General features: G+C 45.2%; 1 protein-coding gene across 1 annotated transcript; it reads left to right on the top strand.

Annotated features, from left to right (window-relative positions):
• Positions 1-2,909: 2,909 nt before the first annotated feature.
• LOC139415850 (N-alpha-acetyltransferase 40, NatD catalytic subunit) lies at positions 2,910-14,641 on the top strand. Its single transcript, XM_071163985.1, has 8 exons — positions 2,910-3,280; positions 5,372-5,467; positions 8,452-8,504; positions 8,809-8,904; positions 9,920-10,078; positions 11,036-11,119; positions 11,540-11,617; positions 11,761-14,641. The coding sequence occupies exons 1-8, from the start codon at positions 3,275-3,277 to the stop codon at positions 11,918-11,920; spliced, it is 732 nt and encodes a 243-aa protein (XP_071020086.1). The 5' UTR covers positions 2,910-3,274; the 3' UTR covers positions 11,921-14,641.
• The last annotated feature ends 253 nt before the right edge of the window (positions 14,642-14,894 follow it).

Raw genomic sequence — 14,894 nt, 5'->3', positions numbered from 1 at the left:
GCTGTTTCTGTACAGGCCGTTAGTTACACCTCCACACCCAAACAGTAGTAGTTTAGGCCATAACGGAAACCGTCGCGGGCTGCGAGTTCGAACTCCATGACCCCCCCCCCCCCCCCCCCCCCCCTCCCGTCGCGCCCCTCTTCCCAAAAGCCATCTCCCCGTCGCGAGACAGATTACACCAAGACAAAGGGTTGTGGGCGGGGCTTACTGAGGGGGCCATCTGTGTGCGTGAGTGAGTGAGTGAGTGCGTGCGTGCGTGCGTGTGTTTGTGAAATAGACAGCATATAGGCCTGTATGAAACTCAACATATGGATGGGATGCCTTCCGTAAAGGGCTCGGAAAAGAATGGTCTACCCAAGAAATGGCGCACACATCATTGTCAAATGATTTGCAAATTAACATAACCAGCTATTCAACAGCAGCAGTTTCATGTTCTGTAGTCAGTATTTAAGTGTACAAATGAAAAAAACGAATATAACGATAAAATGCATGATGGACTATGGCAAGGCGCTATTTCAGTTAGATGTAATTATCCATTCTATAATGGTCATTTTGTGAAACTTTTCCGAGTAGCATCTTGTCCCATACCGCCATCTTGTGGCCAAACGTGGCAATGTAGATTCCATGAAGACCACAACCTCAAGATCAAAGATGAAAAGTTATTTTTCAGATGTACGAGATCTTACGTTTCTTGGCAATTTCCTTCATTTCTCAGATCAAGTATAGACTGACGAGTTTCAGAAGAAAGTTATTTGTTTCTGGCCATTTTGAGCCTGTAAACGCTCTCCCTTTCTTCTATCCGGAAAATGTCGACCACTTTGAACGTTTCTTCAGGTACAGTCGCAAAAAACATCAAACGCTATGATGAAACTGGCTCTCATGAGGACCGCCACATGAAAGGAAGACCCAGAGTTGCCTCTGCTGCAGAGGGTAAGTTCATTAGAGTTATTAACTGCACCTCAAATTGCAGCCAAAATAAATGCTTCAGAGTTTAAAGTAACAGACGCATCTCAACATCAACTGTCCAGAGGAGACTGCTTGAATCAGGCCTTCATGGTTGAATTGCTGCAAAGAAACCACGACTAAAGGACACCAATAAGATGAAGAGACTTGCTTGGAAATCTGTCCTTTGGTCTGATGAGTCCAAATTTGAGATTTCTGGTTCCAATCACTGTGTCTTTGATGATCTCTGCATGTGTGGTTCCAACCATGAAGCATGAAGGAGGAGGTGTGATAGTGTGGGGGTGCTTTGCTGGTGACAATGTCAGTGATTTATTTAGAATTCAAGGCACGATTAATCTGCATGGCTACCACAGCATTCTGCAGCGACACGCCATCTCATCTGGTTTGCACCTAGTGGGATTATTTTATATTTTTCAACAGGACAATGACCCAACACACCCCCAGGCTGTGTAAGAGTATTTTAACCAGAATTAGAGTGATGGAGTGCTGCATCAGATGACCTGTCCTCCACAATCCCCCGACTTCAACCCAATTGAGGTGGTTTGGGATGAGTTGGACCGCAGAATAAAGAAAAAGCAGCCGACAAGTGCTCAGCATATGTGGGAACTCCTTCAAAACTGTTGGAAAATCATTCCAGGTGAAGCTGGTTGAGAGAATGCCAAGAATGTGCAAAGCTGTCATCAAGGCAAAGGGTGGCTACTTTGGGGAATCATGGCTTATAATATACTACCTAAACGAAAGATTCTCAATAAGGAATGGTGTTGCACTAGATGGACGGAACATATAGCCTAGTGGTTCGAGTGTAGAGGCGGCAGGGTAGCCTAGTGGTTAGAGTGTAGAGGCGGCAGGGTAGCCTAGTGGTTAGAGCGTTGGACTAGTAACCGGAAGGTTGCAAGTTCAAACCCCCGCGCTGACAAGGTACAAATCTGGCGTTCTGAACCCGCTGTTCATAGCCCGTCATTGAAAATAAGAATTTGTTCTTAACTGACTTGCCTAGGTAAATAAACATATTTTGATATCCTCTTACACATTGCTGTAGGTGACATCATGAAGGTGAAGTGTAAGAGAAAAAAATTTGAAATCAGAAATGTACATTTTAGCAGCTCTGGATGATTTATAGTAAGTTTCATACTGGTCAAATCCATAACCCAGGCATTGCGAGCACCATGCTATACCAACTGAGACACTGTTGATCCAGCATAGTAGGCTTTGGACAACCATGCCTCAATAGCAGAAATCCATTTATTGTCTCCAAAAATATTGCCTACCTCAGCCCCTCTTAAATAATTACTATAATCATTATTAATATTTCTACGACAAAATAAATAAATAATAATAATAATATACAAGGTGTATTATCTGGGCGGCAGGGTAGCCTAGTGGTTAGAGCGTTGGACTAGTAACCGGAAGGTTGCGAGTTCAAACCCCCGAGCTGACAAGGTACAAATCTGTCGTTCTGCCCCTGAACAGGCAGTTAACCCACTGTTCCCAGGCCGTCATTGAAAATAAGAATTTGTTCTTAACTGACTTGCCTGGTTAAATAAAGGTAAAAAAAAAAAAAAAAAAAAAAAAAAAAAAAAAAAAAAAAAAAAATCTATCCTTTTAATTTTTAAAAATGTATTTAATCTTTTTTTAACTAGGCAAATCAGTTAAGAACTAATTCTTATTTACAATGATGGCCTACCAAAAGGCAAAAGGCCTCCTGCGGGTACGGGGCCTGAGATGATTTAAAAAAAATTAAGTACAATATAAACATAGGACAAAACACACATCACAACACTACATAAAGAGAGACCTAAAGACAACAGCATAGCAAGGCAGCAAATCCTAATGAATCAAATGGAAAAGATCAAAGATAATCAAGTTATATATTTTAGAGACAATAATAATTGACAATCATGTGTACATCCTAAATGCCTAAAGACGCGGTGTCGTCATTTCCCCAAAGCGTTACTGTTGGTCGGAGGAGGAAGAGGAAGAGTGAGGGAGGGAGGAGAGGAAGAGGGACTAGGGCCAAGACACGTAATTCACCCCCTTTCTCTTGGCGCCAATCTGGCGGAGAAAAAAATAAACTATTTTGTTTTTTTTTGTCGTTTAGTCAACTTTAGTGTAATCAATCGCGAGCATATTCTTTTGTAGCCAGTGGCGCTAGGTAGTTTGCTAAACCGCTATAGCATTTTTACATAATCTTGCCCCCTTTTTTTTCTGCCCCCCCCCCCCCCCCCCAAGAAACCACATTCACTGAGCGACTAAGTTAGCTAGCTAGCAACAGCAAGACACAACGGTCGTTTAAAAAAACAACAACAGCGATATGGGGGTGAGTTTTGACCGTCTGTGTTTTGTGAGAAAGACATGTGAACGCTTTTGCATCAAACAAAGACTGTGTCCGATAAATGATGATCCCCGGTGAGCGACGTAGAGAGGGACGGAGGGAATTGAAGGGGCGGCGGACAAAGTCCCAAGTGGCTATACAAAAGCTAGCTAGATACACAGTCCGCTAGCTAACTCAAAAATAACCCCGCTTTGTGATTGCAGTGGCTAGTTTTAACCACTATCGATTGTACCGGTTTTATTTTAGATCTTTTTTGTTGTTGTTGTAGGGGGGGATGGGGGCCCATTGGTGCATCGTTGTCCCGTGTGTGTTCATTGCTGGTGCCACCGCTAGCCTAGCTTGCTAGCCACTTCAATTAGCTAGGAATCCATTTTTTTTTAAAGAAAGGTTTCTCATCATAACTACCATAGTTAAGTTGATCCTACACCCTACTAACTAACCTCTGAAGTTGTCTCACCTGTTCAGAATATATTTTGATAATGACTAGCTCGATGTATTTTTTTTAGAACCCAAATGCATGTATTTTAGCTGGGGTGGGAAGCAATAGCATAACTAGCTAGCTAGTTTGCCAGTAAGGTATTAAACTAAGTTCCTGAAACGCACCTCCGAAGCCAATAACGAGGCACGTGTTCCCGATTTGCTTCCTGTAAACGAGTGAATGTTGAAGCTGGAGATCCGCACATTACAACATGCTGACCATACATGTGTTTGTTACTGTTGTTATCATACCAGTCCTTCATTGTCTACTTCTTTAGGGTAAGGTATAAGGCATTGCACTTTAGTCTCTGAGTGCGCCTGTCATTTAAAACCATGCATTCGGCGTTCCTGTTTTTGTCTTTGAAACACTATTGGTGTTGTTGTACACAGGTGTACTAGTCCCTGACTTCACTCGTCATGTTCAAACACATATGCCGCCTTCTGCTTGAAGATTGACCAACTGATATGCACCCCCAATTCCTCTCCATCTCTCTCTCTCTCCTCCCTCCATCTCTCTCTCCTCCCTCCATCTCTCTCTCCTCCCTCCATCTCTCTCTCCTCCCTCCATCTCTCTCCTCCCTCCATCTCTCTCCTCCCTCCATCTCTCTCCTCCCTCCATCTCTCTCTCTCTCCTCCCTCCATCTCTCTCTCTCCTCCCTCCATCTCTCTCTCTCCTCCCTCCATCTCTCTCTCTCCTCCCTCCCTCCATCTCTCTCTCTCCTCCCTCCATCTCTCTCTCTCTCCTCCCTCCATCTCTCTCTCTCTCCTCCCTCCATCTCTCTCTCTCCTCCCTCCATCTCTCTCTCCTCCCTCCATCTCTCTCTCTCCTCCCTCCATCTCTCTCTCTCCTCCCCCCATCTCTCTCTCTCCTCCCCCCATCTCTCTCTCTCCTCCCCCCATCTCTCTCCTCCCTCCCTCCATCTCTCTCTCTCCTCCCTCCATCTCTCTCCTCCCTCCATCTCTCTCTCTCCCCCCTCCATCTCTCTCTCTCCCCCCTCCATCTCTCTCTCCCCCCTCCATCCTCCCCTCCATCCCTCCCTCCATCCCTCTCTCTCTCCCCCCTCCATCCATCTCTCCATCCCCCCTCCATCCCTCTCTCCATCCCTCTCCATCCCCCTCCATCCCTCTCTCTCTCCCCCCTCTATCCATCTCTCTCTCCCCCCTCCATCCATCTCTCTCTCCCCCCTCCATCCATCTCTCTCCCCCCTCCATCCATCTCTCTCTCCCCTCCATCCCTCTCTCCATTCCCCTCATCCCTCTCTCCATCCCCCTCCATCCCTCCCCTCCACCCCTCTCTCCATCCTCCCCTCCATCATCTCTCTATCCATCCTTCTCTCCCCCTCCATCCCTCCCCCCTCCATCCCTCCCCCATCCCTCTCTCCATCCCCCTCCATCCCTCCCCTCCACCCCTCTCTCCATCCTCCCTTCCATCCATCTCTCTATCCATCCTTCTCTCCCCCTCCATCCATCCCTCCCCCATCCCTCTCTCCATCCCCCTCCATCCCTCCCCTCCACCCCTCTCTCCATCCTCCCCTCCATCCATCTCTCTATCCATCCTTCTCTCCCCCTCCATCCATCCCTCTCTCCATCCCCCTCCAGAGGAAGTCAAACAAAGCGAAGGAGAAGAAGCAGGCTCGCCTGGCGGAGAGGGCAGCCATGGATGCAGTGTGTGCCAAGGTGGACGCAGCCAATAAGGTGAGGGGACAGAGGGTAGGGGACCAATAAGGTGAGGGGACAGAGGGTAGGGGACCGATAAGGTGAGGGGACAGAGGGTAGGGGACCAATAAGGTGAGGGGAAAGAGGGTAGGGGACCAATAAGGTGAGGGGACAGAGGGTAGGGGACCAATAAGGTGAGGGGACAGAGGGTAGGGGACCAATAAGGTGAGGGGACAGAGGGTAGAGGACCAATAAGGGGAGGGGACAGAGGGTAGGGGACCAATAAGGTGAGGGGACAGAGGGTAGGGGACCAATAAGGTGAGGGGACAGAGGGTAGGGGACCAATAAGGTGAGGGGACAGAGGGTAGGGGACCAATAAGGTGAGGGGACAGAGGGTAGGGGACCAATAAGGTGAGGGGACAGAGGGTAGGGGACCAATAAGGTGAGGGGACAGAGGGTAGGGGACCAATAAGGTGAGGGGACAGAGGGTAGGGGACCAATAAGGTGAGGGGACAGAGGGTAGAGGACCAATAAGGGGAGGGGACAGAGGGTAGGGGACCAATAAGGTGAGGGGACAGAGGGTAGGGGACCAATAAGGTGAGGGGACAGAGGGTAGGGGACCAATAAGTTGACTGACTTTCAATTTGTCTTTCAATGATTACTATTTTTTTTTCACCTTTATTTAACCAGGTAGGCCAGTTGAGAACAAGTTCTCATTTACAACTGCGACCTGGCCAAGATAACGCAATGCAGTGCGACACAAACAACAACAACAGAGTTACACTTGGAATAGACAAACATGCAGTCAATAACACAGTGGGGGAAAAAACATCTATATACAATATGTACAAATGAGGTAAGATAAGGGAGGTAAAGCAATGAATAGGCCATAGTGGTGAAATAATGACAATTTAGCAATTAAATACTGGAGTGATAGATGTGCAGAAGATGATGTGCACGTAGAGATACTGGGGTGAAAAGGAGCCAAAAATAAATAAATAACAGTATGGGGATGAGGTAGTTAGATGGGCTCTTTACAGATGGGCTATGTACAGGTGCAGTGATCTGTGAGCTGCTCTGACAGCTGGTGCTTAAAGTTAGTGAGGGAGATATAAGTCTCCACCTTCAGTGATTTTTGCAATTTGTTCCAGTCATTGGCAGCAGAGAACTGGAAGTAAAGGAGGAATTGGCTTTGGAATGTACCTGCTGGAGCGTATGCTACGGGTGGGTGCTGCTATGGTGACTAGTGAGCTGAGATAAGGCGGGGCTTTACCTAGCAAAGACTTATAGATGACCTGGAGCCAGTGGGTTTAGTGATGAATATAAAGCGAGGGCCAGCCGACGAGAGCATACAGGTCGCAGTGGTGGGTAGTATATGGGGCTTTGGTGACAAAATGGATGGCACTGTGATAGACTACACGCAATTTTCTGAGTAGAGTTTTGGAGGCTATTTTGTAAATGACATCGCCGATGTCGAGGATCGGTAGGATGGTCATTTTTACGAGGGTATGTTTGGCAGCATGAGTGACGGAGGCTTTGTTGCGAAATAGGAAGCCGATTCTAGATATAATTTTGGATTGGAGATGTTTGATATGCGTCTGGAAGGAGAGTTTACATTCTAACCAGACATCTAGGTATTTGTGCTTGTCCACCTATTCAGAGCCGTCCAGAGTAGTGATGCTGGACGGGCGGGCAGGTGCGGGCAGCGATCGTTAGAAGAGCATGCATTTAGTTTTACTTGCGTTTAAGAGCAGTTGACGGCCACGGAAGGAGTGTTGTATGGCATTGAAGCTCGTCTGGAGGTTTGTTAACACAGTGTCCAAAGAAGGGCCAGATGTATACAGAATGGTGTCGTCTGCGTAGAGGTGGATCAGAGAATCACCAGCAGCAAGAGCGACATCATTGATATATACAGAGAAAAGAGTCGGCTTGAGAATTGAACCCTGTAGTACCCCCATAGAGACTGCCAGAGGTCCGGACAACAGGCCCTCCGATTTGACACACTGAACTCTATCGGAGAAGTAGTTGGGGAACCAGGCGAGGCAGTCATTTGAGAAACCAAGGCTGTTGAGTCTGCCGATAAGAATGTGGTGATTGATAGTCGAAAGCCTTGGCCATGTCAATGAATACGGCTGCACAGTATTGTCTCTTATCGATGGCGGTTATGATATCGTTTAGGACCTTGAGCGTGGCTGAGGTGCACCTGTGACCAGCTCAGAAACCAGATTGCATAGCGGAGATGGTACTGTGATCTGTTTGTTCACTTGGCTTTCAAAGACCTTAAAGGCAGGGCAGGATGGATATGGGTCTGTAGCAGTTTGGGTCTAGGGTGTCTCCCCCTTTGAAGAGGGGGATGACTGCGGCAGCTTTCCAATCTTTGGGGATCTCAGACGATACGGAAGAGAAGTTGAACAGGCTAGTAATAGGGGTTGCAACAATTTCGGCAGATAATTCTAGAAAGAGAGGGTCCAGATTGTCTAGCCCAGCTGATTTGTAGGGGTCCAGATTTAGCAGCTCTTTCAGAAATCAGTTATTTGGATTTGGGTGAAAGAGAAATGTGGGAGGCTTGGGCAAGTTTCTGTGGGGGGTGTAGGGCTGTTGACCGGGGTAGGGGTAGACGGGTCACTCCCTTCCCTCCGACCTTCTTCCCTCCCTCCTGACCGTCTACCCTACCCTCCCTCGACTGTTTACCCCCCACCCCCGACCTTTTAAGCATTTTGAAAGGGAGGTTTGGACAGGTGTGAGGAATCAAGGAAAGATATTAATTGAAAAAGAGCTCCAGTTTTTCCTGATTGTGTGACTGCGTCTGACTGTAACTCATACGTCTCTCTCTCTCTCTCTCTCTCTCTCTCTCTCTCTCTCTCTCTCTCTCTCTCTATGTCTCTCTCTATGTCTCTCTCTCTGTGTCTCTCTCTCTCTCTGTGTCTCTCTCTCTCTGTGTCTCTCTCTCTCTCTGTGTCTCTCTCTCTCTCTCTCTCTCTGTGTGTCTCTGTCTCTCTCTGTCGGTCTCTCTCCTCCCACAGCTGGACGACCCTTTGGCTGCTTTCCCAGTCTTCAAAAAGTATGACAGAAACGGGTAAGAGATTGTCCACCTCTATTACTATGGGTGTTGTCTGGCTGATAAGTGGCCACTGACTCTGGCTGATAAGTGGCCACCGACTCTGGCCGATAAGTGGCCACCGACTCTGGCCGATAAGTGGCCACCGACTCTGGCCGATAAGTGGCCACCGACTCTGGCCGATAAGTGGCCACCGACTCTGGCCGATAAGTGGCCACCGACTCTGGCTGATAAGTGGCCACCGACTCTGGCTGATAAGTGGCTAATGACTCTGGCTGATAAACATAGCATCGCTCAGCTAACTGCTCTATTGATCTTCCAGATTGAATCTCCAGATCGAGTGTAAGAGAGTGTCCACTCTCAACCCCATGTCTGTGGAGTGGGCCTACGAGCTGACCCGGACCAACATGCAAACACTGTAAGGAGGGAGGGGAGGAGTGATGTCATTGGGGTGATGGTGAAGGGCGTGGCTTACTACAGGTTTTCGGAGAGGTGTTACCATGTCTTTGGAGGAGAACGACCGCGAGGAGGTCCGTTCTCTGGTTGACTTTAGAACAGGACATTGTACTCCAAAATACAGTGACCTCCCCCTTTCCAGACATGAGGCCAATAACACACTGTCCATATGATCAGTGTTCCATTGAGCGTTAATCACCTGATGTGGCTAGAAATAAATGGGCTGAGGGTTGACCGTCTGCATGTACCCCACTGTGCTAATCATTAGCTAGATCAACTCTATCAACAAGCTAGCCTAAAGTTTAGTTAGCAACATATTGAAGACTTTGATCCCACCCCCAAAAAAAACAACAACAACAACATTCCACTGGCACTTAGCCAGCCAAGGATCCTGCACTGTGAGTATAATGTAGGCCCATCAATTATACCAGACCCTGTTCTATTTAACCCGGTCTTCACTATGCATTCAGCGCCATTGTTGAGCGCCATTGTTGAGCGCCATCATGGCATTAAATCAATGGCGCTGCTAAAAACGCTGCTTCTAAAATGTCTTGGATTTGATAAATAAGTTTAGTTTAGTAACACTAGGAAGCTCAGTGATCCTCTTTTTCAAAATGGATTTTCAAAGGAGTTTCTTGCCATGGCATTGACTGTTGTAAAATGAATATTTCTCTCCGCGTGTGGTACTGTAATTTGAATGCCCCCGGAGAGGAATATTATTTTGTCGCGTGAGGTGCGACAGGCTGAACAACTGAATTGGTAAATTATTCTGCTATGGGCTTGTCTGATTTTGTGCTGTTGATTACTTATGTTGTTGGCTCTGGAAATTCAAATAACCAAAGGTACCGGGGTCTCGGACCAGGCGGTACCCAACCCGATTTAACTCCTGCTAACAGTCTTTACCCAATCACAACAAACTACTCACATTCCATCCAATCACGTAGGCCAGTGCTTGACATCTGACCTCTATGCTGCAGGTATGAGCAAAGCGAGTGGGGATGGAAGGAGAGAGAAAAGAGGGATGAGATGAAAGACGAGAGGGCGTGGTATCTGCTGGCTCGAGACACAGACTCCTCCCCCGTGGCCTTCTCTCACTTCCGATTCGATGTCGAGTGCGGGGAGGAGGTGCTATACTGGTAAGGGGGTTGTCATGGTCTCCTTTTACAGGAAGTGGCACTGACCGTTACTATAGCCACAGAGAGAACAATGACCCAGATAGAGCAAGATGGATTTTGGACAACATTCTGCACATTTTCCCATCGATAAAACGTTTGCTCTCAATGCACTTTTTGGTTTCCAAAACTGTAATCTGTTATGAACAGTGAATAAACTTTTGTTGACTTTGTCCTTTGCCAAAGTTAATTTTATTTTATATATATATATATATATATATATATATATATATATATTTATATTTATATTAATAATATTATATATATTTATATTAATAATATTATATATATATATATATATATATTTATATTAATAATATTATATATATATATATATATATATATATATTTATATTAATAATATTATATATATATATATATATTCTTTGAGTGCAAGAGTGAATTGAGTTAATGCACACTTCAGAGTAGGTCTTCCCTAGTCGAAATATGCAAATATATGCTAGAATGTGCCAATAGGATCTCACTCGTGCTTGGCTCTGCCCACCTCCTTGCTTGTTCTGCCCACTAGGATTCATTTGCTCTCATTGGAAACAACTGGCTTTGGTCTATCTTGGGTTAGTTATTAGCATCTTTGCTATAGCTAGTAGTATTGAAATGTTATTGTATAGTTCAGTTTACTTTTTTGTAGGCTCCTGCCCTATGGTGATCTCCTGTTCTGCAGTGTGTGAGGCAGCTTGTTGTTCAAGTAAACCCCCTGAGCAGGACACTAGTCTGTCGAAAGAGCCGTATGCTTCACTACATCTTGTAAATGTGAGCACACGTGAGGGGGGAAAATCCCCCTCCAACTGGTAATTACTTGGTAACATCCCCCCTTTTTTTAGAGTCTTTGATACGACTTAATCCGGGGTTGAACCTCGGCCAGTGTTGTTGTGGTTGTTGATGTGCGTTGTGTTTTTGTAGTTATGAGGTCCAGCTGGAGAGTAGGGTGCGGAGGAAAGGACTGGGCAAGTTTCTCATCCAGATACTACAGCTCATCGCCAACAGGTACGTGTTATAGAGTACATAACAAAACTATTAATCGCAACGTGCAACAATTCACAACATTTTTTTTCCTGAGTTCATGGAAGGAAATCAGTCAATGGAAATACATTCATCAGGCCCTAATGATCTCTCGCTCTCTCTCTGCCTCTCTCTCTACCTCTCTCGCTCTCTCTCTCTGCCTCTCTCGCTCTCTCTCTACCTCTCTCGCTCTCTCTCTCTGCCTCTCTCGCTCTCTCTCTGCCTCTCTCGCTCTCTCTGCCTCTCTACCTCTCTCGCTCTCTCTCTCTCTACCTCTCTCGCTCTCTCTCTCTGCCTCTCTCGCTCTCTCTCTGCCTCTCTCTCTACCTCTCTCGCTCTCTTTTTGCCTCTCTCGCTCTCTCTCTGCCTCTCTCGCGCTCTCTCTCTGTCTCTCTCTGCCTCCAGCACACAGATGAAGAAGGTGATGTTAACAGTATTCAAACACAACCACGGGGCGTACCAGTTCTTCAGAGAAGCTTTACAGTGGGTTTCTATAGCAACATCAACAGCTGCTTCTCAGCGTGTACAAACATGATTTTGTTCTTTTAGAGATCACTGTTGGTGCTGTACTCAATCCACTCTTCCCTTCTTCTTCTTCTTTCTACCCCCCTTTTCTCCCTCGCCAGGTTCGATATCGACGACACCTCCCCCAGTATGTCTGGTTGTTGTGGCGACGACTGCACCTATGAGATCCTGTCGCGGCGGACCAAACATGCCGAGGCCCAAGCCGAGGCCCAGGGGCACAGCCACGGTGGAGGAGGGCACTGTGGAGGCTGCTGCCACTGAGGGAGCCTGTTCCTATTTCCACACTTCCTGCCCACTTCCTGGTCCCACGCTCTAGAAGCTGCCCCTCGTCCGCTTCTCTGCTCATGAGTCATTACTGTACCCAACCTCCAAACGCCCCAAAATCCCTGGCCCCCTCTATATCCCACCCTCTCTCTCGTCCATATCCCTCTCTTTCTCTCTCATCCATATCCCTCTTTCTCTCTCCATACTATTTCAGTCTTTGATAAGTTAGGAATCTGCTTGTGCTCTGTCTAGGCAGCCACCTCTTCAACAGCTTTCTGAACTGTCCCAAGGCTCCATCCCAATAATCCTAATGTGCGATGTATTAGCCATGCATTCTGAATGGTAAATTAGGATGGATTGTTGGGACAGAGCCCCACAAATGTATTTCTCTTAGTTTGATCAGGTGTTCTGTAGATAGTCTCTCTCTCTCTTCCCCAGAGCCTCTGATCCGTTTCAGTTGATCTTCTACAGTATTTTTAAATGCTGTCTCATGGCAGGAACACCCGTTGTTCCTACATTTTTGTAGAGCGACGTGAGAGATGCATATATACACATTACCAGTCAAAAGTTAGGACGCCTGATCATTTGAGCGTTTTTGTTAATTAATTAAAATAAAAAAAATAAAGTTATAAGTTGAAGAATAATAGTGAAGATATCACTACTATGAAGTAACATATGGATTCATGTAGTAACCTGATTCACGCAGTCTCCTCTGGACAGTTGATGTTGAGATGCGTCTGTTACTTGAACTCTGTGAAGCATTTATTTGGGCTGCGTGAATCAGGCTGGTAACTAATGAACTTATCCTCTGCAGCAGAGGTAACTCTGGGTCTTCCTTTCCTGTGGCGGTTCTCATGAGAGCCAGTTTCATCATAGTGCTTGATGGTTTTTGCGACTGCACTTGAAGAAACTTCCAAAGTTCCGTATTGACTGACCTTCATGTCTTAAAGTAATGATGGACTGTCGTTTCTCTTTGCTTATTTGAGCTGTTCTTGCCATAATATGGACTTGGTCTTTTAGCGCTATTTGATATCTTCTGTATACCACCCCTACCTGGTCACAACACAACTGATTGGCTCAAACGCATTAAGAAGGAAATAAATTCCACAAATTAACTTTTAACAAGGCACACCTGTTAATTGAAATGCATTCCAGGTGACTTCCTCGTGATCTGGTTGAGAGAATGCCAAGCGTATGCAAAGCTGTCATCAAGGAAAAGGATGGCTACTTTGAAGAATCTCAAATATAAAATATATTTTTTGGTTACCGTGTGTTATTTCATAGTTTTGATTTATTTTCTATAATTCAACAATGTAGAATTTTTTTTTTATATATAAATAATGAAACCCTGGACTGACTGAGGTGTCAACTTTTGACTGGTACTATATATATACACACACACACACACGCAGTACCATATATATAATATAGTGCACTACATTTGAACAGGGCCGTAGGGTAGTAATTGTTGCCATCTCTGTTATGTACAGAAACCTTCAGGGTATAGTGGCTGGCAGATCTGGGTTGCCAGATTGAGGGGTTTCACATATAGATACTAGAAACCCACCTCTCTGCTGTGTGGCTGTATCCCACATGGCATGCTAATGCCCATTAGGTCTCTGGTTAAATGTAGTGCACTAAGGAATAGGGTTATATTTGGGATGTCTCCCCAGTGACCGGGAAGAAACTCAACACTGGCATCTCACCCAGGCTCGAAGTTTAATGCTTTATTAAAACAACAAAGGAACAAAAAAAACGTTGACATTTTTTCTTGTGCATTGTATAAAAGATAAACTGTCAGGTAAGTACAATCACTCGTTTTGTTTTCTACTTTCCAACCAGATAATATTCTACAGACCATGTCTGTCTCAGGTTCAAATCCCAACTGACACTAACAACCATCTCTTCTTCGTGTTTCTTAGCAACTATGTTACGGTCAAATAGTTTGGGGGAAAGAAGACACCCCTAACCACAGATCTAGTATCAGATTTCCCAACCTCAAATTTTTACTTAGTCCTGGACAAAAAAAAAAGAATGCTTTTAAATCCAGGACAAGGCTTAATCTCGGTCTTGGAAACCGGCCCAGGGGGAGTGACAACGTTCCTCACCTGAGATCAGTGGTTAGTTAGGGCATATAAATGGAAGTCCTAAAATGGTCATAGGCTTCTTCTAGAAATCCTATATTTATAGGTCAGAGGCAACTTGTTTTAGCACCAACTCTGTTGGGATGTGGGGGCAGGGTGGTTAGGGTTCTGATCCCAGATCTGTATCCGCTACCTGGATTGGTGGCTTTGGTCCGGTGGTGCGGGGACCGCTTTTGTTTAAATTGAAAACCCATTTAGTTTAGAGAATAAACGTTTCTTCATAATTAAGAAAAAATAAATAAATCGGACTTTTATGACCTGTTTGAATATTTTTCCTCATGATCAACTCTCTTATTTGTTTCTTATCGATCATTGTCTCTTTCTGTCTGTATATAATCTGTTACAGATTCATTGGATTGGTTTCTATTTGCTTTTTACAGGTAAAACAATTGTTTAGGTTTTAAAAAACGACATTTAAACTCAATGTTGGACAATGAGTGTACCTGTCCTGTGACTGATTTCATTATTAACTGACAACGATGAAAGGAGGGGGAAAAAAACGAAACGGTCATTTCAACCTTGTCAGTGTTTTATTTGTATGTTACAAATAAATGAAACTTGTTTGACTACTGTTCCAGTTGTCCTGGTTTATTATATATTTAGTTTGATATAGTTACCATAGTTACCGGTGTGTAAATCCCAAATGCCACCCTATTCCTTAAATAGTGAACTACTTTAGACCAGATCATTGTGGGCCCTGGTCTAAAGTAGTGTAGTATTTTCTGTTTTTTATCAGTCAGTGAGACAAGGTTTTATTTAATTTTTTCACAGATGAGCCCTGAATTAACAGAAAATATACACGAAATATAAAATGCAAGCAGAAATAT

This window comes from Oncorhynchus clarkii, chromosome 9 (genome assembly GCF_045791955.1).
Source record: "Oncorhynchus clarkii lewisi isolate Uvic-CL-2024 chromosome 9, UVic_Ocla_1.0, whole genome shotgun sequence".
NCBI lineage: Eukaryota > Metazoa > Chordata > Actinopteri > Salmoniformes > Salmonidae > Oncorhynchus > Oncorhynchus clarkii.
The sequence above is the reverse complement of the archived record's forward strand: the minus strand, read 5'-3'. Positions and strand labels throughout refer to the sequence as shown.

Coding starts and splice junctions, on each gene's coding strand:
- LOC139415850 (XM_071163985.1), top strand. Junction 10,079..11,035: donor GGGGAGGAGGTGCTATACTG/GTAAGGGGGTTG, acceptor GTGTTTTTGTAG/TTATGAGGTCCAGCTGGAGA. Junction 11,120..11,539: donor CTACAGCTCATCGCCAACAG/GTACGTGTTATA, acceptor CTCTGCCTCCAG/CACACAGATGAAGAAGGTGA.